The following is a 24,297-nucleotide window of genomic DNA, read 5'->3' as shown; positions in this document are numbered from 1 at the left end:
ATGTGTGATGCATGCCAGCCCCACTGTAAATGTATATATTGATTTAAAAGTAAAATACCAATTTGCTAGAACATGCCCCTGGGGCATATTTAGCATTCTCAATGAACACTTCCAAGAAGACATTCTTTGACAGTTGTCAGAAAGATTCACATACTGTATAAGAGGCGCATTCTTATAGCAATAGTTATATAATGTGCTAGAGTACTTACGCGGCTCTATCCCCTCGTTCAGACCATCCACCTGGCGAATTAACTGCTCAAAATGATTGCGCAAGGTCAACATTGAAGTCGCCATCTCCCTGTAGAGGAAAACATTGAGATATCAGGATTTCAAGCAAATAGACACAGCAAGAAGGCCCATATTTCAACACCGACCATAAACTTTAGTCTGAGAAGTGACATTACTGTTACATTTAACATGTTGTAGCTGGATATCTATTGTTGACTGGTAGGTGTTTGGATCAGTTGCCGATCGCTCGCACTAAGGCCCTGGTCACACTGCATTTCTGCAATGTGTCCTGGGGTTCCATCAAAATTTCAGACGAACCACAATCAGGGCTAGATAGACTGCAATGACAGGAACGGAGCTCAAATTAAATACAGTTTGACAAATGGACACATTCAAAGAGGGGAAAAACCAGACAGGCTCAAAACACAGTCTGCTACATTTCTGTGCCTCTATGAACACATGAACTTAGAAAAAAAACACAAACTGCATTCATTTGAGCTGCGGTCGTCTGTAACCAAGTTTTTACTTTGTCTTTTTCTCAATTCCTTTCCATCACCGATCATATAGGCCAGGGAAGTCAAACACACACAGGGCCAAAATGAAAAACTTGGATAAAGTCACAGGCCAACCAGTATACAGAATAATGGCCCCACACAGGGGTGGTGGTTCTGGTGCACTCTTCTCATCCACATCCCACGCACGCGCCTCTAACGCCAGGGAGGAAAAGAAAAGCACGCCTGACGTTAGAGGCGCTTTGCGCATGCACGGGATGTGGACGAGAAGAGTGCACATCACAGTGCCCTGTGACATGCAGGGGAGGGGGAGGAATATGGAAATTAAGCAGATAGGTGGGGATTTATTAGCGTCCCCCGGGTGCCAAGCATATGAAAATGGATTTTATAAAACGACGACATTTCTCTGCAATCAGGACGGTAATATGGGCCATATGGGTATGTATAGATTTACATTTCTATAACCTGTATGCCCATATTAGAGGTCTGATAACTCCCAGGGGGTGACAGATTCCCTTTATGTAAATTCCATGTAATTTCCTCCGGCCCTTGGGCAGATTCCCGGGAGCCACAGTGCTTGGGACAATGGCCCCATTTTGCTGGCTGCCAGCCCTTTAATTGCTCATTACATACAGTCATTAGATTATGCAGTGCTGTGGAGTTGGAATAAAATGGACCGACTCCAACTCAGAAAACATAATAAACCGGGTACAGTAGTTCAATGCAGTTTGTGGGGAATATTTTTCATAAGTTATGAAATGTCCTATAAATGTCTGTCCTACTCCTGATCTAAGGGTCTAGACTTTTAGCTGAGATGAATCTGTGCTACAGTAAATTTATCACTTAAACATGAGCCGTGTATGAGGGAGTCGGTGTCATGGAAATTGAGGAGTCGGAGTAGGAGGTTTGGCTTACCGACTCCACAGGCCTGGAATTATGTTCTGATGCTGGCCAGAGCCATGTCCCAGCTGCCCCTGCGTCTCCCACGTCATGTACATGCAGAGGCCCCCACGTGATGTGCATGCAGCAGTCTCTGTCTGTAAACGCCTGCGGTTGGCCTTCACAGGAATATCAAAAAAGGGGTGATATGGGCTTACAGTAGGTCTCTGGCTGAAAGGTGCTCAATTTAAAATTCCACTATTAGATTGAGTCACATAATTGGTTAACAGCAACGATCGGAGCCGAGCTCAGATGCTGGCATCAGTTGACTGTGTATAATGTGGTGCTCAACATTAGTATCCATGTAGAAACCAATAAAATGTGCTCAGAAAGTAGAAGTACTATATCCAATGCAAAAAAAAATAAAAAGGGAAACCGGCACTATCCACAATGTTCCTTGTACAGGGACCATTTTCACACACACCTTTCAACTCTCTGAGCACAATCTTCCTCATGGACACTAACGATACTAATGTTGAGCACTTGACAGCTTCTAATGGAATACAAGTAGGAAGGGAAAATGCGGGCTCATTTTTCACAGATCGTAATCTCAAAGTCCTTCATGTAGCCCAGATCCTCCTGCATCCATGTTTTGTTACTTGAATAAATGTGGTTTCTATGGGACGGTGAGTGCCACCTTTAATAATCCTGTGTCATGTTAGAGTATTTACAGTAAATAGACTGCTTCTAGAATCATGTGGGCATCAGTGTGTATAGTGCCACATTACTGTATATAATAGATGGACATCACTCGAAAGGTATACAGGCAATTTCTGATATTGGAATATAAATCAAAAGATTTCAGAAACACTTAATTATTAATGCAATGAATTACTGGATAAGGTTACCACAATGAAGCGCTGATCTCACCCATCCATCACTGCCCACAATACAGGTGCTTAATAGAACGGGGCTGTGCAAGGATGCAGTGGCCACACTGCCAGGAAGCTTTCAGCCTGTCAATAGCAGGCGAGCCACTGGCTAACAGGATATTGCGTACAGACAATAAAATCCTCCGAAAATAGCTTTTTCATCACACAGACAATAAAATAGAAAAAAAAAAAAATCTCTTAATCAGTCCAAAACTTCAACGAGTCACGTATATAATTTTCAATGTGGTGATACAAAAATACTGGCATGGTAGTAAACATACTGATCTTAAAATAAAGTAGTCATCAATTTAACAAAGATTATATCTCTAGATATCTATATATAAAAAAATCATTAAGTTATCCAGCACTTAATGATTGATTTGGATAGGTCATCAATACGAGAACATTGGGGTTCCAACGCCAAGCACATCCACTGATGAGCTGAAAACTAATCCAGCAGCAGCTAAGCAGTGTACAGGCGGAACAGCCCCATACATTAGTGGCTACAGAAATACTGCGCTTTATTGCCCACTGAAGTGAATGTACACCAGTACTCGCCACCAAGCAATGTAGGAGACCGTTGTATTCCACACGTACAGCGCTCAGATTGGGACGCTACCAAACCAATTTTCAGTTGATCGCTGGGATGTCGCACCACCGATTTCATATTGAGATTGTTATGAAGTCCTTGACAACCCGTCTAACAATTTATGGGGTGCAAGACTCCAGAGGCAAAAGCTGGGCACTATGTTTTCATCTCTAAAATGGTACAATTGTCATTTTCACTCTGAAACATCCCTTTGCGCACTAAATTCCAAGAAAACACCAGTGGGTTCAAAATAGCCACTATACCAGTAAATGAATCCCGAATATAATTTGCAAAATGGGGCCCATTTTGGGGAATTCTGTTTTTATACCTTTGGGGCTACGCAAATAGCACCCTCAAAGTATTGCAGGAAAATCTGTGTCCCAAAAAGCCAAGTAGCACTACTCCTCTTCTGAACCCTGCGGTGTGTCCAAAACACTAGGGCATGGCCACGTGTAAGGTACATGGGAGAAATAGCATAATAAATCTATGGGGACTTACCGTGGTAAAAATTAATCATTTTGAGCTAAATCTATATTTTTGTATCAAGCTTAATTTTCACACAGCCAAACCCTGTTTCCGATGTTCATAAACACCCAGTCTCAACCACCGGGATTAGAAGCATTCCAAAGATATTACCACATATGTGACAGCAGGGCTGCCGCAGGGCCACAACTGGATCAGTCAGGAGTTACACAATGCACCTGTGTGATTCTTCCAGTGTATGTGAAGGGAGTCTTCTAATCTCCACTCACATGCATCGCGCTTCTCTGAAATCCGACAGTAACAAGCCACATGTGACATAAGCAAAACTGCAATTTCTATGGAGACCGCAGTTTCATCAACAAAACTGTATTAAATCACACAGACAAACTATGCCGCCTCTGTACACAGGACAGTCTTTATTACCACATTTGAGATGCAAGAATGCTGTATTTTGTTTCAGAAAGTAATGTTTCACATGGTCTATTCCAGAGGTCCCCAACCGCCGGTCCGCGGACCAGGACCGGGCCGTTGGGGTTTTTCAGCCGGTCCACGGCGCCGCTGACAGCTAGCTCCGCGGCCCTGCGCCTGGTCAGAGCTCGCTCTGTGTGGATTTATAATGTTTTCTGCCATAGCCGTGACAGCTCGCAGCTCCCGGTAGAGAACATTATGCAGGACGGGGTGGGGCGTCGGGCGGGTCTTAGTGACGCAGCCCTCCACAGCACAGCATGGTACCTGTTGTACGTCACGGGGCGGGTCTTAGTGACGCGGCCCTCCTGCACAGCATGGTGTGTTCCTGACGGGGTGGGGCGGCAGGCTCTCCTCACTGACACGCCCCCGGCAGAACATGTTATGTGGGGCGTGCTGGGGCAGCAGACTGGCTTCAGTGACGCGGCTCCCGGTACCGGTGTTCAGTGTGTAGCGCTGCCAAGCAGCAGCGCTGTATACACTGACGCTCAATGTACAATGCTGCTACTTAGCAGCGCTGTACACCGAGGTCCCGCCAGCATCCTCCCCATACAGCTCCACCCCTTCATAACCCCACCCCCATATGACCAAAGCCCCGCCCCCACCGGGCCATGGAAAACTGGTCTTGCTTAAAGCCGGTCCCTGGTGCAAAAAAGGTTGGGGACCTCTGGTCTATTCCACACAATTGAAAGCAGGCAGTGCTAGATTATACATTTTTCAGGTTTAGTTTCCCATTTTCAAAATGTCACAACATTAAAAGGTCATCATAGAAAGTAAGGCTAGGACATGCCACCAGTTCCTCATTAGTGGGAGTCTGCCTGAAAGCCCATCTGCCAACTAAGAATAAGGCTATGTTCACACATCATGTTTCTTATATGCAGATTTTCAGCAGCCTTTTGAAGTACCAGCAAAGTCTATGAGAAACCAGAATTTGCTGTTTGCACATAATGGTTTTTTTTTTGTTCAGGATTTTGTGCCTTGCAAGGTTTTTTGAAAAATTGAGCATGTCACTTTCAGCGTTTTTCACCTATAGTAAGTAATGGGTGGTGAAAAAAAAAAAAAAACGCATCAAAATTTGTATCAGTGTTTTTGATGCCAAACTAGACAAAGGGTTCTTTATTTTCACAGAACTTTAAGCACATGAATAAAAAGACAAATACAGTGAAAAAAACACAAAAAAAAGCAAGAAAAATTCAGAACAAAATGTCCTTGAAGATCAGGTTTTGCTGCAGAAAACTGACGCAAAAAAAAAAACAAACGAAGATGTGTGAACATAGCCTAAAGGGGTAACCGCTCTGGTTTACTGCTGCAGCACCATAAGATTTTCCCTGCAAAACTGTTCCTGGACCAGGAGCAAAGCAGTAAATCCAGCAATGCTGTAGTCTCCTGCACACCACTGCATTCTCAGGAATATTGGGGGTCACAGCAGGCACTTCCTATGATGGGATCACCCCATTAGGTTGTGTGGGCACGATCAGCAATTGCTTGCAGAAATTTCTGCAACGTTCCTAAAAGGTTCTGCACCTTTTAGCATCAAAAATGCTGCACATTTTTGATACTTTTTTTTTTCATTTATATACGTTTTATGTGCGGATTTGCCATGTGTTTTCCAATGCATTGTATAGCTAAAACGCAGGCAAATCCACACAAAGAATGGACATGCTGCTTCTTTTTTCCACACATGAAATTCTGTAAGGAAAAATACAGATCATGTGCACAGATCTTCCAAAATCCCATAGAAAATGCTGGTATAAGGTTTGCAATGCGTTTTTTGGGTCCAAATCTGGGCAGATTTACCGCATTAAAAAAAAAAAAAAAAAAATGCACTGTGTGGACAAACCCTTAGGCTATGTGCCCACGATGTAGAAATGCTCAGGATTTTTTCCTGAGCGTTTCTGCATCTCCCTGGCAGAAAAACCGCATGCGGATTGTACATGCGGATTTTACATGCGTTTTCCTGCCAGGGACATGCGGAAGTGAAGTGTTATTCACTGACATTTCCACATGCGGGTTGACAAGCGCTTTCCAAGCGATTAGCATCACTTGGAAAGTGCTTGTGACAACTAGGTCACACTATATAAATCCATGCAAACAAATAAAAAATAAACCTAATACTTACCTTCCGATGGCCCCTGCAGGCTTGCTGCGCTCCTGTGCTGGCTGCTGGCAGATCGCAGTACGCTGTACTGAAAAGACCTGCCGTCACATGACTGATGTCACCGCAGGTCCTTCAGTCCTGCGCGATTGCCGGCAGCCAGCACAGGGAAGGAGTCCGGGGGCCGTCGGAAGGTGAATATAATCTTTATTTTTTTTTATGGTACCTTGGTGTGGAGGAGAGTCTCCTGTCCTCCACACCCGGGTACCATCCGCACATTAGAAAGCGCCAATTACGCAAGTACAGATGCAGTCTTGCGGAATTGGCGCGTTCTAATGCAAGTCAATGGCGGAGAAAACGCAGCGCTTCCGCAAAATTAATGGACATGCTGCGGATTTTTGAGCGCAGCATAAACGCTGCGGAAAAATCCGCAGCATGGGCATTGAAAGTGAGGAATTGCATTGGAGACCATGGGGGAAGGTTTACCAAGCGTTTACGCTGCGGAAATCCCCCCCAAGGGAAACTCCCTGAGATGACGACAAAAACTTCTTCCAGACTCTACTGTAAATCTTGGTAGTGATTGGCTTCCTACTCTTTAGAAGAGTAGTGACTAAATTTGATGAGAAACCCCGACCTTCTAGCAACGACCTCTCAAGTTCCAGGCCGCTAAGTGCAATCCTTTCACCTGAGGATGGATATAGGCCCTTGAGCAAGAAGGTCGGGAATCTCTGGAAGAATCCAGGGGTTCGTGATGGACATGTTTCTTAGCCAGAAAATCCACGGCCTCTTGGGCCAGAATGGGGCTATGAGGACCACTCGAGCCTGATCCTCCCAAATTTTCCTCAACACCGCTGGAATTAGGCACGTTGGGGGAAAGGCATAGGCCAGACTGAAATCCCACCTGCACTGGAAGGCATCTACTACTAGCGGGTTCTCTAAGGGATTCAGTGAGCAGAACTTCTTTGCCTTGCTGTTCTGACGGGTTGCAAACAGGTTGACCTCTGGAGACCCCCACATGGCTACTAGCTGGCAGAAGATAGAGAGATTTAAAGCCCCTTCTCCCTGTAATAATGGCCTGCGACTTAGAAAGTCTGCCTTCATGTTGTCCTCTCCTCTGATATGAAGGGCCCTTAACGAGAGAAATTTTCCCTCTACCAGCGAAAATATTCTCCCCACAACCTGCATTAGTGACCTTGAAAGGGTTCCCCCCTGATGGTTCACATAAGCCACCGCAACCTGGTTGTCGGACAGAATCTTCACGTGATGACCTCCTAGTAGGGGCAAGAAGCTGATCAGTGCTCCCTCTATCGCCCGTAACTCCCACAAATTGGAGGACTCCAGACTCTCCTCCTGTGACCAAGTTCCCTGTATCGGGCGGTTGTCCAAGTGCGCTCCCCACCCCCTGGGGCTGGCGTCTGTAGTAATCACCCTGGTGAATTGGGGAACCCAAGAAACGCCTGTCTGGAACGTGCTGGTCTCCAACCACCAATACAGAGACTGAATCACATTCCGGGGGAGAATTAGCCTGCTTTCTAGATGTCCCCTCAGGATCACTTCGTTTCTTAGTACGTCCCATTGTAACTCTCTTGAATGATATTGGGCCCAGGGTACCGCGGGGATGTAGGAGGTGAGGGATCCCTACAGAGACATTGCCCCCCAGAGAGTCATGACTGGGTCCGCTATTGCTGCTGAAACTAGATTCTTTATTTTCTCCCTCTTTTGGTCGGGGAGGCGGAATTCTTGCCGAATCGAATCCAGCGTAAGGCCCAAAAAGATCTGAGTAGTGAGAGGGATCAATTTGGATTTTTCTAGGTTTAAACACCATCCCAAGTCTTTTAAGATGGTGCATACCTGATCGACCTGGCCCAGACAGTGATCGTATGTTTTGCCCACCATCAGGAAGTCGTCCAGATACGGAATGACCAGTCTGTCTTCCTCCCTGAGATGGGCTGTAACCTCCGCTATCAGTTTTGTGAATATGCGGGGCGCCACTGCCAGTCCAAAGGGAAGCGCTCTGTATTGGAAGTGCTTGATAATTCCTTGCATATTTACGGCTACCCCGAGGTATTTCTGAAAATTGCGATGGATCGGCACATGATAGTATGCGTCCTTTAGGTCCAATACTGCCATGTAGCAGCCGGGAAATAGAAGGGTTATAGCTGATTTTATTGTCTCCATCTTGAATGACAATGTTCAGGAACGCATTTAGCCTTCTCAGATTGAGGATGACTGTGTGACTTGTCCGGCTTTTTTATAAGGAATAAGGGGGGATAAAACCCCCCTCTTTCTTTTTGTGGAGACACCTCTATCAGGACATTCTTTTGTAGGAGAACTGATATTTCTTCCTCTAGTGTCCGTTGTTCTGGTAGAGAGGATCTTCGGGCAGTCAGAATAAACTTGTTTGGTGGATTCCTCCGAAACTCTAGCTTTAGCCCTGATTTCACCAAGTTGAGGATCCACCTGCTGGAAGAGATGTTTTCCCAGGCTGGAAGGAAGAGAGAGAGTCCCCCCCCACCTGGGATAGAGTGTCACTTCGGCAGCCTGCGACTATCCTGGGAGGGCCCGCCGAATAAAAATCCTTTCCCTTTCCTGGAACGATCCTCCCATCTAGGTTGTTTCCCGGACGCCCTCCTGCGGCCAAATTTCTTCCTCCGAAAGGACTGCTTGAAGGATGGGATGGAAGGCTTAGGGAACCCTTTCTTACTGTCCCCCGCTTTCTCTAGGATTGAGTCCAGAGAGGTACCAAACAGAAAATCCCCCTCACATGGAAGAGAGCATAGTCTTCCTTTTGCCTGTATGTCCCCTGGGCAACACTTCAGCCAGACCGCTCTACGGCCGGCGTTAGACAGGGCCGCAGATCTTGCCGCTAGTCTGGCGGAATCTGCCGAGGCGTCTGATAAGAAGGCCGCCGCTCCCTTCAATACCGGCAGAGAGGCCAGAATGGAGTCCTGTGACTCATTGTTTTTAATCTGGTCCTCCAACCTATCCAACCATACCATAAGGGACCTTGCTGTACAAGTTGCCACTATGGCTGGCTTCAATGCCCCCGCCGCCGACTCCCAAGTACTATTAAGGAAGGTATCTACCTTCCGGTCCAGCGGGTCTCTCAGCATCCCCGAGTCCTCAAAAGGGAGGGAAGATCTCCTAGAAGCTTTGGATACTGCCACATCCAGCTTCGGGGCCTTACTCCAGGAAGCGGTATCCTCCTCACTAAACGTATATTTCCTTTTGAAGGAGGATGGAAGGGGGCCCTTTTTATCCAGCCTATTCCACTCTTTCCTGAGAAGACCCTGCACCTTATCATTAACAGGAAAAACTCGTTGTCTCTTGCGATCCAAGGTGCCAAACATAATATCCTGCACAGACTTCTTTGTTTTCTGGTCAACCAACACCATTGTGGATCTGACGGCTTTAACTAAGCCATCCACACTTTCTAGGGGAAAACAATGACCTGGCCCTGCTCCGCTATCCGAGGAGGAAGAGTCAGTGGAGTCATCCAACATTCCCTCGTCGGACTCAGATTCTGAAAGTGTGGGGGGGGGGTTTTGCTCTATGGGCCTGGGATGGTTGGGAAAGGGATTTTAACGATCTCTCTACCTCAGACCTAATCAAAGTCCTTAAATTTGAAGAAAAAGTTGGGGCTTCCTCCGCAATTGTCTCTTCAATACAGGACTGGCATAACCTCTTGAGCCAATCACTCGTTAGGCCCCGTTCACACAGGGCACATACTCTATGTTTGGACTTCTCTTTACACTTCTTAGGGACATCCTGCCCATTACCGGAGGAAAGAGGGCGAGAGAGACAAAACAGAAAAAGTCTACATTAATACGTCGACTTTCACGTAGCTCACTCACCACCCAGTAGATAAAAGACAAGGTACCGGAACGGGAGGCAGGATGGTATCCGATACTTCTTCTCGTCTGGAGACCGCGGAATCATCAACCCTGCTGGTGCTATGCCGGCTGGATCTGGAATCCTTGGCGCTGCGTGTCCCAGAACGTCCACTGCTCCTACTCTGCGCTGGACGCTGCTCCTGGGTACGCCTCTGGCGCCGAGGCTGCTCCGTCTCCTCGTGCTGCTGCAGCATGGTCTGCTCTTGCTGCTGATGTGGTGGGGATGGCTGCTGTGAGGCCATTACGCTGCACTGCGCCGCTGCCTGGCCGGTGATCTACCCTTAAGTACCTCATTGTACCAGGGAGATCACCGCCGGCGTCCCCGCAGCTTCCGGTACCGCCCCCGCCGGGGGTCAGGAGGTCCCGGCGCGTGTCATCGGGGCACGACTTCCGGTTTCGTCATCTCCCGTCGCGCCCCGTGACGTCACATCCGGGACGCGGGGTTGCCTGCCACCATGCTGTGCAGGTGCCGCAAAACCACCGCCCGCACGCGGGGAGACCACATGTTGGCGCCCCCCGCGGCGCTTCCAGGATACACGGGACCGGCCGCAGCAGAGACTGTGCCCTGCCAAACCCGACCGGCCCCGGCCCAGGTAAGACGATCCTGATTCTGTCATCTTTGCGCCCGACGAGAAGGAAGGTCCCCCATCAAGGACAGGAAACCACTGAAGCGGGGAGAAGCGCCGCCCTTTTTATCTTGAAGGTTTCCTGTCCTTGAAGGGCGGATCCCCTCTCTTGTTGTGCCGTCATGGGTGACAGAAAAAAAAAGAAATTCAAACAGCACTCTAATGCCATCTGTTTGCTGTTGGAAAAGGTGGAGAAACACATCCCCCTTATCTGAAAAAAACCTCAGACCACAAGCTGATGAAACTGTTTATCTAGCTCATACATAAAAGATAAAACATCGGAGTAGAATGGGTTACCCATCAGAGCGTGCTCAGCTATACATACACAGTTTATTATGGTCTGTATTTTGCCTTGAGACTTCCTCATCTTCCTTCTTAGCTACCCTATAGATACCCGTCCCGTGTGACATGTTCCTTGTGCGTTTTATGCATTTTACTTTATTGACATTGATTATGGAGATACGCATTTGTGGCGCCCCTGAGGGTTCAGTCGCCACAGGGGTACTGCACCTCAGATGAGGTGTGGTATCTCCTCTTCCAGGTAAGGATGGAGCATCTCCTACAGAAGGGGATCGTCGGAAGGTAGGCCACGCTTAACTAGGGGGGAGGAAGATGTCGGATACAGAGGCGCCCACTACCACCAACGCAGCTGCAGCAGCGGTGATGCCATTTTCCCTGCCCTACATCCCTGGAGCGGCCTGGCTGCCCAAGTACTCAGGGCAGCCCCATGCCCTAACTGACTTCAAGGAAAGGCTGTACAGTTTGTTCCAAGTCTACCCCCTGACAGAGGAACAGAAGGTCAGCATATTAACAGGGCAGTTAACTGGCGCAGCCCAAAGGGAGGTAAAATCATGGCCCACTGAGGAGAAGACGACCGTGAAGGGTATTCTGGCCCGGCTGCGGGGTACCTTTGACACACGTACCTCCGCTGAAATTAAAATGAGGTTCTATGGATGTAAGCAGCGGGCACAGGACAGCATCAGAGACTATGCCCTAAATTTGCAGGAAGCCTTGAGGGCCATCCAACAAGCTGACCCTGGCAGTGTGCAGGAAACGGATAAGCTGCTAACAGAACAATTCATAGAAGGTCTGCTGTCTAGCGCCCACAGGGCCCAGCTGCGCCTCATGTTCTTTCAGAACCCTGATCTGACCTTCGCCCAATTCAAGGACAGGGCCATAAGGGTGCTCCGTGAACCTGCAACCAGTGGCGCTATAAACCCCCGGCGCCCTGCTCTCACCTACCACCAGGAGGCAGCGCCCTCCTCTATGGACTCCGTGGGGGCTGATGGACAGGCCCTGAACCAAGCCCCGTCGAAAGATCTGCACCACCAAGTCCAGGAGCTGACCAAGAGCGTAGCGGCGTTGACCAGGACCGTCCAGGCGTTGCAGGTGGACCCGTCAAGACCCATCGAGTTGGCTTCAAGTCCGGAGGATGTCCCGTGGCGTCGACAGAGGAGGATCCCGTCGTTCCGAGGGAGGCCCACAGACCGCTACGCAGAGGATGGACAGCCCATTTGCCGTCGATGCAACCAGCCCAGACACATTTCCAGGTACTGTAATTTAAACGGGTCCAACCTGGGGCAGAGGGCCAACCCCCAGGCATAAGATCACCAGGCCCTTATAATTGGAGTAATAAGTACGTTGAGGGGCGCCCGGTTTTACCCGTGGTGCTGGACGGTATCCCCATGAGCGCCTTGCTGGATACTGGGTCGCAAGTAACCACTATCCCTTATGTACTTTTTAAGCAGTATTGGACTGATACTGATATCACACGGTATCCAGACAGTAACTTGAGCATCATCGCCAGTAATGGCTTACCCGTGCCGCAGATGAGGTTCAAGGAGATGACCATTAAAATTGGTAAAGTTGAACTGCCGGCACAGGGAGTAATTATTGTGGACATTGACCGTCGTGAAAGTCACCCTAAAATAACTGTGGGTACTAATGTAATTGAAAATTGTCTTTCAGAGGTAATTGTAATTCTACAACAGGTGGCGGTGAATGCTAGTTCCAGCCAACAGAGAGTCCTCAACAAAGAGATAAAAGCCCTGATGAGACGGCAGCAGGTAGAACTGTCTGGTGGTGAGATCGGTAGCGTAAGACTGAGTGACCCATTCCCCATTTCCATGCCTCCCAAAAGTGAAATGATGATCTGGTGTCGGACTGCAATCGGGTTGAGAGGTAGAGACTACCAAGCCATGGTAGAACCCGTGTACTCGGACAGCAGGCCCACCATTTTGACAGCCAGGGGGGTGATTGATGTCCGTCATGGGAGGGTGCCCGTTCGCATTCTCAACATTGGGGAGAGAGAGGTACACTTACCCAGGTACGCTACACTTGCCAAACTGTTTGTTGTCGAACACAAAGCTATCAGGGCCGTGGAACCCTTGCCTCCATCTCCACAGGCGGAGGGTAATGGCTCCCAGAAACAAAAGGAGGACTGGTGCCAGAAACTCCATGTGGGTGCTGACTCCACTCCCCTGCACCAAAAACAAGGAGTCTACCGGGTGGTCCAGGAGTACGAGAGAATTTTTAGTAAGCACCCGCTAGACTTCTGCAGAGTAAAGGGGATAGAACACCACATCCCCACGGGGAGCCACCCACCAATAAAAGAGAGAAACAGGCCTGTACCCCCTGCACATCAGAACACCAAGGGTATGTTGCGGGAAATGAAAGAAGCTGGGGTCATTAGAGATAGCTGTAGCCCCTGGGCAGCCCCCCTGGTTCTGGTAAAAAAGAAAGACGGCACCATGAGAATGTGCGTAGACTATAGACAAATCAACCGTATCACCCATAAAGACGCATACCCGCTGCCTAGAATAGAGGAGTCTTTAGCCGCACTAAAATCAGCTAACTTCTTTTCTACTTTGGACCTCACTAGCGGGTACTGGCAGGTTCCTGTGGCAGAGGCTGACAAGGAGAAGACCGCCTTCACCACCCCGATGGGACTGAGCGAGTTCAACTGTATGCCCTTCGGGCTCTGCAACGCACCAGGGACCTTCCAGCAGCTGATGGAATGCTGTCTAGGACACCGAAACTTCGAGACGGTCCTCCTTTACCTGGACGACGTGATCGTCTATTCGAAGACCTACGAGGACCATCTAAAGCACCTGGCCGAGGTGTTCGAAGCCCTGGCAGGCTATGGCCTGAAGGTGAAACCATCGAAGTGTCACCTGCTGAAACCAAAGGTCCAGTACCTAGGGCACGTGGTAAGCGCAGAAGGAGTGGCCCCCGACCCTGACAAGGTCACGGCAATCAAGAGCTAGCCAAGCCCCTCGAACATCAAAGAGGTGAGACAGTTTCTCGGATTGGTAGGCTACAACCGAAGGTTCATCCCCGGGTTCACTAGGATGGCAGCTCCTATGCAGGACCTCCTAATCGGACAGTCTAAGTCCAGGACCCAAAAGCCGCCCTTCAAGTGGGATAAACCGGAAGAGGAGTCCTTCCGCCAGTTGAAGATGGCCCTCACGGGGGATGAGATCCTGGCCTACCCTGATTATGGTCAGCCTTTTATTCTCCACATGAACGCCAGTAATGTGGGACTGGGAGCCGTACTGTCCCAAAACCAACAGGGCAGAGAAAGGGTGATCGCGTACGCCAGCCGGAAGCTGAGGCCCACCGAGAGGAACCCGGAGAATTACAGCTCCTTCAAGCTAGAATTCTTGGCGGTGGTGGGGGCCGTGACAGAACGCTTCAAGCATTACCTGGCCTCCGCAAAGTTCACAGTGTACACGGACAACAACCCGTTGACACACCTGGACAATGCAAGACTGGGTGCCCTGGAACAGCGGTGGATGGCCCGTCTCTCCAACTATGACTTCGTGATCAAGTACCGGGCAGGCAAAACCAATGCCAACGCAGACGCCCTATCAAGAATGCCTCATTTACCTGAAGGTGACGAAGACCCAGAAGAGCTGGAGGAGGTAGAACTCCCCGCGTTTCACCGGTATGGAGCCGCTCAATACTCCCACCGCGTGAAGGAGGAGGATCTAACAACCGTGATGATCAATCCCCTACCTCACCACAGCTGGCCCGAGACCCAAGATAGTGACTCTACCATCCGCCTGGTGAAAGATCTGCTGACCCAGGAGGACGCCCGCATGGATCCGGATGCTCCAGAGGAAGCCAAGCAGCTGTGGAAGGAGAAGAGCAAGCTGTTCCTCTACGAAGGCAAGCTGTGCAGAAGGATTGTCAACCACCGGACGCACGAGCTGACCTGGCAAGTCGTGGTCCCAAGGCGGGATGCAGCTATGGTCCTGGGGGCTTACCATGACAGAGCGGGGCACTTCGGTTGGAAGAAACTGGAGTTCCTGCTAAGAGGACGGTTCTTTTGGGTCGGCATGAGAGGGGCTGTAGAGAAGTGGTGCAGAGACTGTGGCCCTTGTCCCCTAAGGAGGAAGGACCGTGCCAGCCAGAAGACACCCTTGAGGCCCATCGTCACCACGCAGCCTCTTGATCTGGTAGCTCTGGACCACGTCAAATTGGCTCCAAGCCGATCAGGATACATCTATGCCCTGACAATCGTGGACCACTATTCCAGTTTTCTAGTGGTGGTCCCGGTAAAGGACTTGACAGCCCAAACAGCGGCCAGAGCCTTCCAGCAATACTTCTGCCGTCCACACGGGTATCCGGAACAGGTCCTGACAGACCAGGGTCCAGCGTTCGAGGCTGAAATCTTCCAAGAGTTCTGCAACCTCTATGGCTGTAAGAAGATTCGGACAACGCCTTACCACCCACAAACCAACAGGATGTGTGAGAAAATGAACAATATAGTCATTGATCTCCTGAAGACGTTGCCCCTGGAGGAACGCAGCCTGTGGCCAGAAAAACTGCCGGATCTGATAGACTTATACAACCATATCCCGGTGAATGCTACAAACTGCACCCCGGCTTACCTGATGCGAGCCAGACCAGGTAAGCTGCCCGTAGACCTGGAGATGGGAGTCCTAACCCCTGAGGACACCTCCCCGGATGCGGACTGGGATACGGAAAGGCAACTGCAGTACAAGAAGGTACAGGAGAGTGTGGAGAAGAGCCTGGCCCAGGTGAGAGAGAGGCAAGAAAAACTCTTCAACCAACACGCCCCTGCTGGTCCCCTAGAACCTGGTGAGCAGGTCCTGAAGCGAAAGAGAAGGCTTCACAAGTTGGACGACCAATGGGAAAGGGAACCCTACACCGTACTGCAGTCTGATCACGACAACCCGAAGGTGTGCGTGATCACCAAGGACGGAGGAGAAACCACTAGTACCGTCTCCAGGGACCACCTCAAAAGATGCCCCGAGCAACTCCGTAGTGCAGAAGAGGATCAAAGTGACCTTGAACCCGCAGAGGACAAGGAAGAAATGATCAGCACCGTTCTCGCAGAGTTCCCTCAGTCCTGGACTCGGATAAACGATGCCATAGTGGTACCCATCCTGCATTTCCTGCAACCGGCTCCGCAACAACCTGCACCAGAGCCGGAAGGTGAAGAGGAGCCAGCAGTTCCAGAGGCAGAAGAGCCTGTACCAGCAGCCCAGGAGAGTCAACCCTCTGCTGACAGTGAGCCTGCCATGCCTGTGGTAAGCCAAAGGACATGCAGACAGCTGCCTGCCCTACCTGTAAGTCCAGCTGGTAGCTGTACCCCTAACACTAGTGGGGAAAGCCAGGTTGGTCCACCACCAGACAGTGGGTTAAGGAGGTCAACCAGGAGCACAAAGGGGCATATACCCGCTCGCTGGAGAATATAGGGTGCACTAAAATTGTAAATAACCATGTTGCCAAATGTTGAAATGTTTGCAAAAGTTACATGCATGTTTGGTAATTCTGGGTTTCAGTTTCTTGCAGTTACCGTAAGGACTCAAAGGTTATGGACTTTTTATAACCGGGACCTTGTATGGACTGCGTTTGGAGCCTAACCCAGGAATGAACTAAGACTGTAAAGGACTTGGGGTAGGACAGACCCCCACCTGGTTAAGGCTCCCCGTTGTATTGGTGATATGGACACCCGGTCACAGGCCACACTGTGACCTTAAGAACTCAAGCTGTGCGTCGTCTGTCTGTTAATGTTTTATGGTTATGCATATTGTCTTTGTTTATTGTTTAGTCCCGGAGTACTAAATTTTACTAGGGGGGAATGTGTCACCCTGGCCTGGATGCCACAAAATTTAATAAAGCTGTGTCTGAGAGCAAGGGGGAGGTTCTCTAGTCAGGGGAACATTAGCATGCAGTACCTCCTGTCTCAGGCCAGTAGGGGGAGCAGGCTGCCCCTATAAAAGATGGTGCTGGGGGCAGGGTTAGTGAGAACTGGATGGCCTGTCTCAGCACTGAGACGTGTCTCGGAGCAGAGCAGGGACAGAAAGTTGTATTGCACCTAAGAGGAAGTGTGGCAGGAGGAGAGCCACAAGCCAGAGACAAGAGGCGAAGTGAGCCTGTCTTGGCAAATAGAGCACTTAATTTACCAGACTTTGGTGTCTGAGGCTGGGAGGATTCCACATCCTACAGCAGATGACCAGTCCGCAGGGGACTGTATATTCCTTGGCCTAAGAAGCCTGGAGGCTCTGCCACAACAGAAGGGACCAGCACAGCCATACCAGGCCGGGAACAGAAAGGAACCCACGTCGCAGGCCATACAGGCGAGAGTACACGGAAAGCTCGGAAACGTGGGCTGTTACCCTATAAGGAGGAGATAGCCAGAAGGAGCGCAGAAAGCACGGTAGGCCTACACCCTCACCCTGACCAGGGCCAATTTCCATATTGCTCTCAGACATCCAGGTCCCCTCCTAGCCGGGACTGTTTATGGGTCAGTTTACCTGTTATAGTAAAGACCCTGGAATGCAACCTGTTGTCTGTGTGCTCCTTCGCGCCTCCAGCACTACCGGTACTGGGACTCACCACCATCACTCCCACCATCCACTACACTGCCCTGGGGCCGCACTCTTCCCGTGGGGAGTCACACCATCCCAGCTGCATACATCATCAGCCCCAGCGGTCTGCCTTGCAGCGGCGGTTCCTAATGACCGCAAATCCACGGGTGGCGTAGTCTGACAATCATCAGCGCATAACGGACTACCACTGGCCTGACCACCCTGAGCCACGGAACCGGGTTGCCACTACTACTCCCATTGTTCCCCTACTGCCCGGATCAGAGTGCCCCACGGCCCAGGGAGCGAGTCACATACAGTAGCACACAATTCACGCCACTCGTGATGCAGCCACCATGAATCAGGTGACAGGCTCCCTTTAAACCAAAGTCCTTCATCAGACTGTCGAGGATTTCATTATTTTGACAGGGAACATTGGCTCTGTTCACACCTCTCTGCTACAGGAACAGAATAATGAAATTGAAGGCCATGCCAGATCTGTCACATGACACTAATGACTAAAATAGGGTTCATGGTTTCAGTCATATGTCCACCATTTTTTCAGAAAAGGCTGTGTTAGTTCTCTAGTAGATGTGACGGGATCTGAAAATACTCCAGGACCTTCGCTCCATTTTCCCTACAGCAGTTTATTTAACCATCATATGCCATCCACAGGGGCATCACCGAGAGAAAGAGCTTGATAATCACCCTATAAAAAGCAGAATCTCAATTATTAAAGGGAATCTGTCACTACTTTGGAGTTATCAGACCTCTACTATGGGCATACAGGTTATACAAAAGTAAATCTATATATACCTGTATGGCCCATAGTAGAGGTCTGATTGCAGAAAGTGCTTTAATCAATTCTGTTTTGCACAGGCTTGGAGTCCAGGGGACGCCAAGCAATCCCCGCCTATGTGCTTATTATTCCCGCAAATCCCCGTCTATATGCTTAATTATCATACCCCCCCTCCCCTGCAGGTCACAGGAGTAGGCTCCGTTCTAAGAAGGGATCCTAGGGGGTACGGCGAGTGCAGGACGGCACCCGTACGCCCAGCATCTGTCAGAAGATAGAGGGATAGTAGGCCGCAAGAAGGGGACCGGCCCCTGGTCCAGTCGTGTTACTCCAGGTCTCGGCTGGGAAAAAACTGAGGTTTCTGGCTTCTATAGCCAGTTGCTGAAGCCTCATTCTAATCCCCATAAGGGTCAAGCAGGTCCGGGAACTCAGACGAGACAGGAGAGACTTCAGAGCACCCGAGCGGGATTGAGAGTGGGAAGCGCAGGGCAGGAGGGAGAAAGACCCAGCGTGAAGACGGTCTAGTTAGGAACACAAGAAAGTGGGGTTCTGCCAGGTACTCCTGATCTGCCTGAGGAAGTGCTGAACCCCTGCCTGGTGAACGCAGCGCGACGTGGGAGGCTGACACCTGTACAGTGCACCAGCAGAACTGTCATAAGAACTGCGAGTAAAGACTCGGATGACTGCACCGCACTGCCTCCGTCCCTTCTTTCATCTACGTCATCTTTCCCCCTGCACTACAACGCCCAGCGCAACTCTCACTCCCTACACTGCCCTGGAGCTAGCTCTACCTGTGGAGAGCCACACCATCTCTGCTGCCGTAACACCAGCTCCAGAGGACTGCTCCGCAGCGGCGGCTCCCCCTAGCCGCAATCCACAGGTGGCGTCACGAACACTTTAAATCCCTTATAAATACCTGCCTCTTTACTGACCGCCCTGGGTCACGCACCGCGCCAGCCATCGTGATATCCCCCACCGGCATCCAGAGGCCCGGCTGCCGAATACTGCACGGCCCAGAGGGCGCGTCACTTCATCCCAGTCAGTCTCTCTGCGCCGCAGGTTTCTATTGCACAGGCGCCGGGAAGCGACACTGACGCCTGCGCAATAGAACCCTGCAGTGCATGGAGAGACGGGGCCGGGATAAAGCAAAGAAAGCTCCATGTGAGCGGCACTTTGTGCATGTGTGGCACCCCAGGGGTCTGGTTACCACAGTAATAGCAATATTACGTCTGAGAGCAGGTGGGAGGTCTCCTGGTCAGGAACCCTAAGCATGCAACACTTCCTGCCCAGTCCTGGGAGGGGAAGAACTTCCCCTATATAAACTGGGGCTGAGGCGGGGTTAGAGGAGAAGAAGAGGAGTCCCAGACAGAGACACAGTCTGGTCTGGAGTGGAGCAGATACAGAGAGAGCAAGATCAGGAGCAGTGATAAAAGGGGTCAGAGACTGGAAGCTGTAGAGCTCGTCCTGACTGAAGAGATCTCACCGGACACGGAGTCCGAGGCTGTGGGGACTGATCCATACCCAGCAGCAGAAACCGACCGGCAGGGGATTTCAGGTCCTCTGGCCAAGAAACCCGAAGGCACGGTCACACGCAAGGGACCAGCACCGCCGTTGTGGAGCGGAGGCTACCAGAAGGCCCCGAGTCACCGGCCATACGGGTGAGCACCACACGGTACACTCAGGGACGTGGGCTACTTTTACCCGCTTCTAGCAAGGTAGCCAGGGAGAGTACAATAAGTCGGGGAGGCCTACAACTCCGCCTGACCGGGGGAGATCCTATCTGCTCACAGACTGACCAGGCCCCGATCGCTAGCCAGTACTCCCGGGAGGGTCCACCTTTGCCACCAGTAAAGACCCTGAACTACACCGCACCGTCTGAGTGGTTCCTAGTGCCTGCGTGCAATTCTGCTATCCCCATCATCCACGTCCGCTGCCCTGAGGCCATACCCCTCCCGTTGGGGGTTATACTATCCACGCTGCACACCCGTACCACCGGCCTCAGCGGTCTGCCCTGCAGCGGCGGCTTCATAGCCGCAATCAACGGGTGGCGTAGTCGAACAATATAACATCTTATTCTAAGTTCTGCCACTTGGTTTGACACCCTGGGCACGGACCGGGTCACCGCCACGAGGACTACTACCCCTATCAGATCCGGCTCCGGGTATTCCCCGCATGCGCAACGCTGCACAACAGAGGCCCAGGGGGCGCGTCACATGCTCGGGCCGTCAGGGAGCACAGTGCACGTCACAGGGCCCTGTGACGTGTAGGGGAGGGGGAATATGATAATTAAGCATACAGGGGGGGATTGCTTGGCATCCCCAGAGACCAAGACTGTGCAAAACAATTGATTGTTAAAGCACTTTTCTCTGCAATCAAACCTCTACTATGGGCCATACAGATAAGTATAGATTTACTTTTCTATAACCTGTATGTCCATAGTAGAGGTCTGATAACTCCAAAGTGGTGACAGATTCCCTTTAACATTCCATTACACAGCACTAAACACAGCGATTCACAAGCTTAGGCCACGTGTACACTTGCATTTTGACATTGTCTGTTCTTAAAGGTTCTGACAAAATGTTAAAAGTTGATCTGACAACAGGAGCAGAGGGATTGCACTGGTTATTACAGGGTGCATATGGTTTCTGTTTGTGACAGTTTATAAAGGAAGAAAAAAAGCACACAACCATTCTAGAAATGGCCACAGTGATCGAGACAGAGCTCAATCAATGGGGTCCCTGAGCTTTTATTTGCATCACTTCTGTTTTCAACATTAAAGGGCTCTATGGTTTCATAAAAAAATCTAAATGCTTTATTCACCCTCCCAGGGTCCAGTGCTTAGTCTCTGCAGCATTTCAGACAATCAGTGAGCGCAACAGCTCTGTGCCACTTGCGCCATCAACCTGGGAAGAGACGCTGAGATCACTGATTGGCTGCAGCAAATAACACAACCAGAAACTAAGTGCTGTACCGGGTGAGTAAAGCATTTTTTGTTTTAAGAATAAAGTGCAACTGAGCAAAAATAGGTTTTAATGAAAATGGAAGATACATTTAATGGTCTATTCCTAGGAATGGAAGTGAGAATGAAGACATATGAATCTCTCCAATGATGGAAATCCTAGGATCTTATGTCAGTATTCATGTCACCAACAATAGAAGTGTCAGCAGGTGAGGAGGGAACAGAGCAGGACAGGTGGCGATGGGGAGACCCCCATGTTATAGCAGGAAGAGGCTGCAGCGATGTGGAGATTAGTTACACTGGTGTGGGGAGATGGATATATACATACACACACCGCACTGAGGGGCCTCCCCTCCATCTTATACCGGGTAGTGGGCTGCACAAACATGTCACATTGCCACCCGGACGTACATTATACACTGTGCCAGGTCTGCACGGTCACATCCTCCGGTCTGACCCCTCGGCCTCCCCAGCCGGTGTAGTAGGCGGCAGGGCCTGCACTGTACACCCGGGCACTCCTCGCCTCCCACTACTTTCCCCCTAAACCATTCCCCTGACTGACTCCACTCACTTACCGGCTGACTGCTCCCCGGTTGTATCCGAGGACCGCGCATGTGCAGCAGCACGTTTAGACGACCTTTCTGCCGCTCCCGGACACCGCGCTCCGCAGTCCTTTCCACACTAACGTTCCCGCTCAAGTTTGAATTCATCAGCTCCGCCCCCTGTTGCCATGAGAATGCGATGACGTCATGGCTGCAGCCGGCACGGGGGCAGGAGAGAACGTGTGTATCGCCGACTGACGAGAGGGGGAGGAGCGATCAGTGGGCGGAGATCAGTGACGGCTGCGGCGCGGGTCTGAGGAGGAAGTAGTGCTAGATCGCTCATATTACTACTACCGTTTTGTGTGAGCGGTGGGTGTTGTGCGTGGAGACCCCGGGGGGTCGTGTTTGGGCGTCTGGGGCTGTGCAGGGTGCCGTTTGTACGGTGAAGCCATGGAAATTAATAGAAATCTCTCACACATGGAATGAATAAGTGACTGAGGACGTGTGAGGCGCAGTTCACACACAGTGTGGTCTTTGCTGACCACTTGTCGGGTTTATGATAAATCCCCAGAAAAACAGAACTTTGCCAAAGCCCTCAGTGAGGCCGCAGTCCACCCTCCCATCTTTTTCAGCTGTGCACAAAGCAACGGTCTGTGGTATAGTTCTAGCCTCGGGTGTCCCCGGCCCCCGACTGGCCTCTGGTCTCCAGCCATTGGGCCCTAAACCTGCTGCCATGGGTTCCACCATATTCATGAGTTCTGTATAACCCCTGTTTGGCAGCTTTCTGCCTATGCACAGTGTACCCTGAGAGCTGCCAATCAGTGGTGTGGGCGGAGTTATTCCGAGCTCAGCATTCAGAGAACTGCTAGTTTTGCAGCAGAGAAAACTGATTTTATTAAAACTGCAGCAAACAACCCAGTAAGTGACACATCACTGGAATCCGGGTGTTTACCACTGCATTATGCTGCTCAGATTACATAGCAAAAACCTGGTTACAGATTTCCTTTAGGATCAAAAAGGATTTTTAATAAGTAAATTGCAAAGTTTCTTGTTATTACAAGCAATTTGCAATTTTATTTATAAAAGGTGTTCTCATCAGAAAAGAAGCTGATACTCATCCACTTTATAAGTTAACTGATGGGTGGGGGTCCGAACGCTGGGATCTGCTCCAGTAGGCAGACCGAGTAACTTTAATACGCAACAGGGAACTTTTAATCCTCAATACATAATGGGGCTTCATGTCTGACCCCCGACAGCTGTGCCATTCATTGTCTGCAGCGCTCACTAGCCCTATAGGGAATGAGGCTGAGTGTGCACCTGCCCCCTTATTATAACAGGGATTCTTTGAGTGTTAGGACCCCCACTGATCAATAAATTATCACATGTCCATAGGATAGTTAATAACTTGTTTTCACCTGACTAAAGAACTGTTGAAAACCTCTTTAAATCCATTCTGTTTTCATATGTGGCCCCTCGGGATAATTAATTGCCCACCCGTGGTCTATGGCAGATTATCACATATCCTGTTTCTCAATTTCTTAGAACGAATCCTATAATAAAAATCCTATAATAAATAAACTAAAATTGTTCCAGAAAACAGATTAAACCCATAATTTGTAAATTACTTAAAGGGATTTTATACCACTTTTTGAAAACTGGGAGAGGGAAGAGATGGTTACAAAATAATCAAGCGTGGCTTATCACCCCCGTCTCTGCTGCTCCTGTGCTGGTGGCCTCCCCCGGCTTTGGAAGCGATGACATCTTGACCATTAGTCATTTGACCCTGCAGCCAATCAGGGAACTCAGTGGTCAGGTGATTGAAATGACGGACAGACCCTGCAGCGACCACCCTTCAGTCTGTACCCTCCTGCCGGTTTTGAATAATTGATGGAAACCCCCTTCTATAATATGATGCAGTTAGAATCTTAAAAACATTATCACTCCGATGTTTTGTGCTATAATGGAGACACACAGGATAAATGAACCTGCAGTGCAGTCTGCATGATGAATTCTGCTATAATTACAATAAAGGTTATTTCTTGTAAATCTCACGTCCATGGGATTTTATGAGACCAGTCTATGAGAACACATTGCTGCTGATCGTTCGTATGTAGATTAGTGGTTGTAAAGATGCTAGTGTGGTCACATCCTTGAAGATTGTGGCCTTCAAACTATCTGTACAATTTGAAACAAATGTTGAGGAGGTTTTCCCATCATTGTCAGACGCCCTACAATTTAGAAACTGATTGCAGACTGTAGAGGAAAACCTTTCAACTTCTTCTGCAACCAATGTTCTTTTTTGCTTTATTTTTACAGCGTTCATTATGAGGCAAAAATGATCTAGTAACATGATTCTCCGGGTCAGTACGATTGCGGCGACACCAAATTCATAAAGTGTGTGTGTATATACACTACCGTTCAAAAGTTTGGGGTCACCCAGACAATTGTGTTTTCCATGA

General features: G+C 49.7%; 1 protein-coding gene across 1 annotated transcript in view; it reads right to left on the bottom strand.

Annotated features, from left to right (window-relative positions):
- Positions 1-22,086, bottom strand: part of RACGAP1 (Rac GTPase activating protein 1) — a 38,560-nt gene extending 16,474 nt beyond the window's left edge. The window contains exons 1-2 of the mRNA XM_073662844.1: positions 21,872-22,086; positions 210-298 (exon numbers count right to left, since the gene is read on the bottom strand). Coding sequence (XP_073518945.1) covers positions 210-294 — 85 coding nt within the window. The 5' untranslated portion in view covers positions 295-298; positions 21,872-22,086. The remainder of the gene's footprint in view (positions 1-209; positions 299-21,871) is intronic.
- Positions 22,087-24,297: the final 2,211 nt, after the last annotated feature.

This window comes from Phyllobates terribilis, unplaced genomic scaffold (assembly GCF_046119375.1).
Source record: "Phyllobates terribilis strain yellow unplaced genomic scaffold, ASM4611937v1 Scaffold_2__4_contigs__length_985480577, whole genome shotgun sequence".
NCBI classification, from domain to species: domain Eukaryota; kingdom Metazoa; phylum Chordata; class Amphibia; order Anura; family Dendrobatidae; genus Phyllobates; species Phyllobates terribilis.
This window is presented reverse-complemented; position numbering and strand designations above follow the sequence as displayed.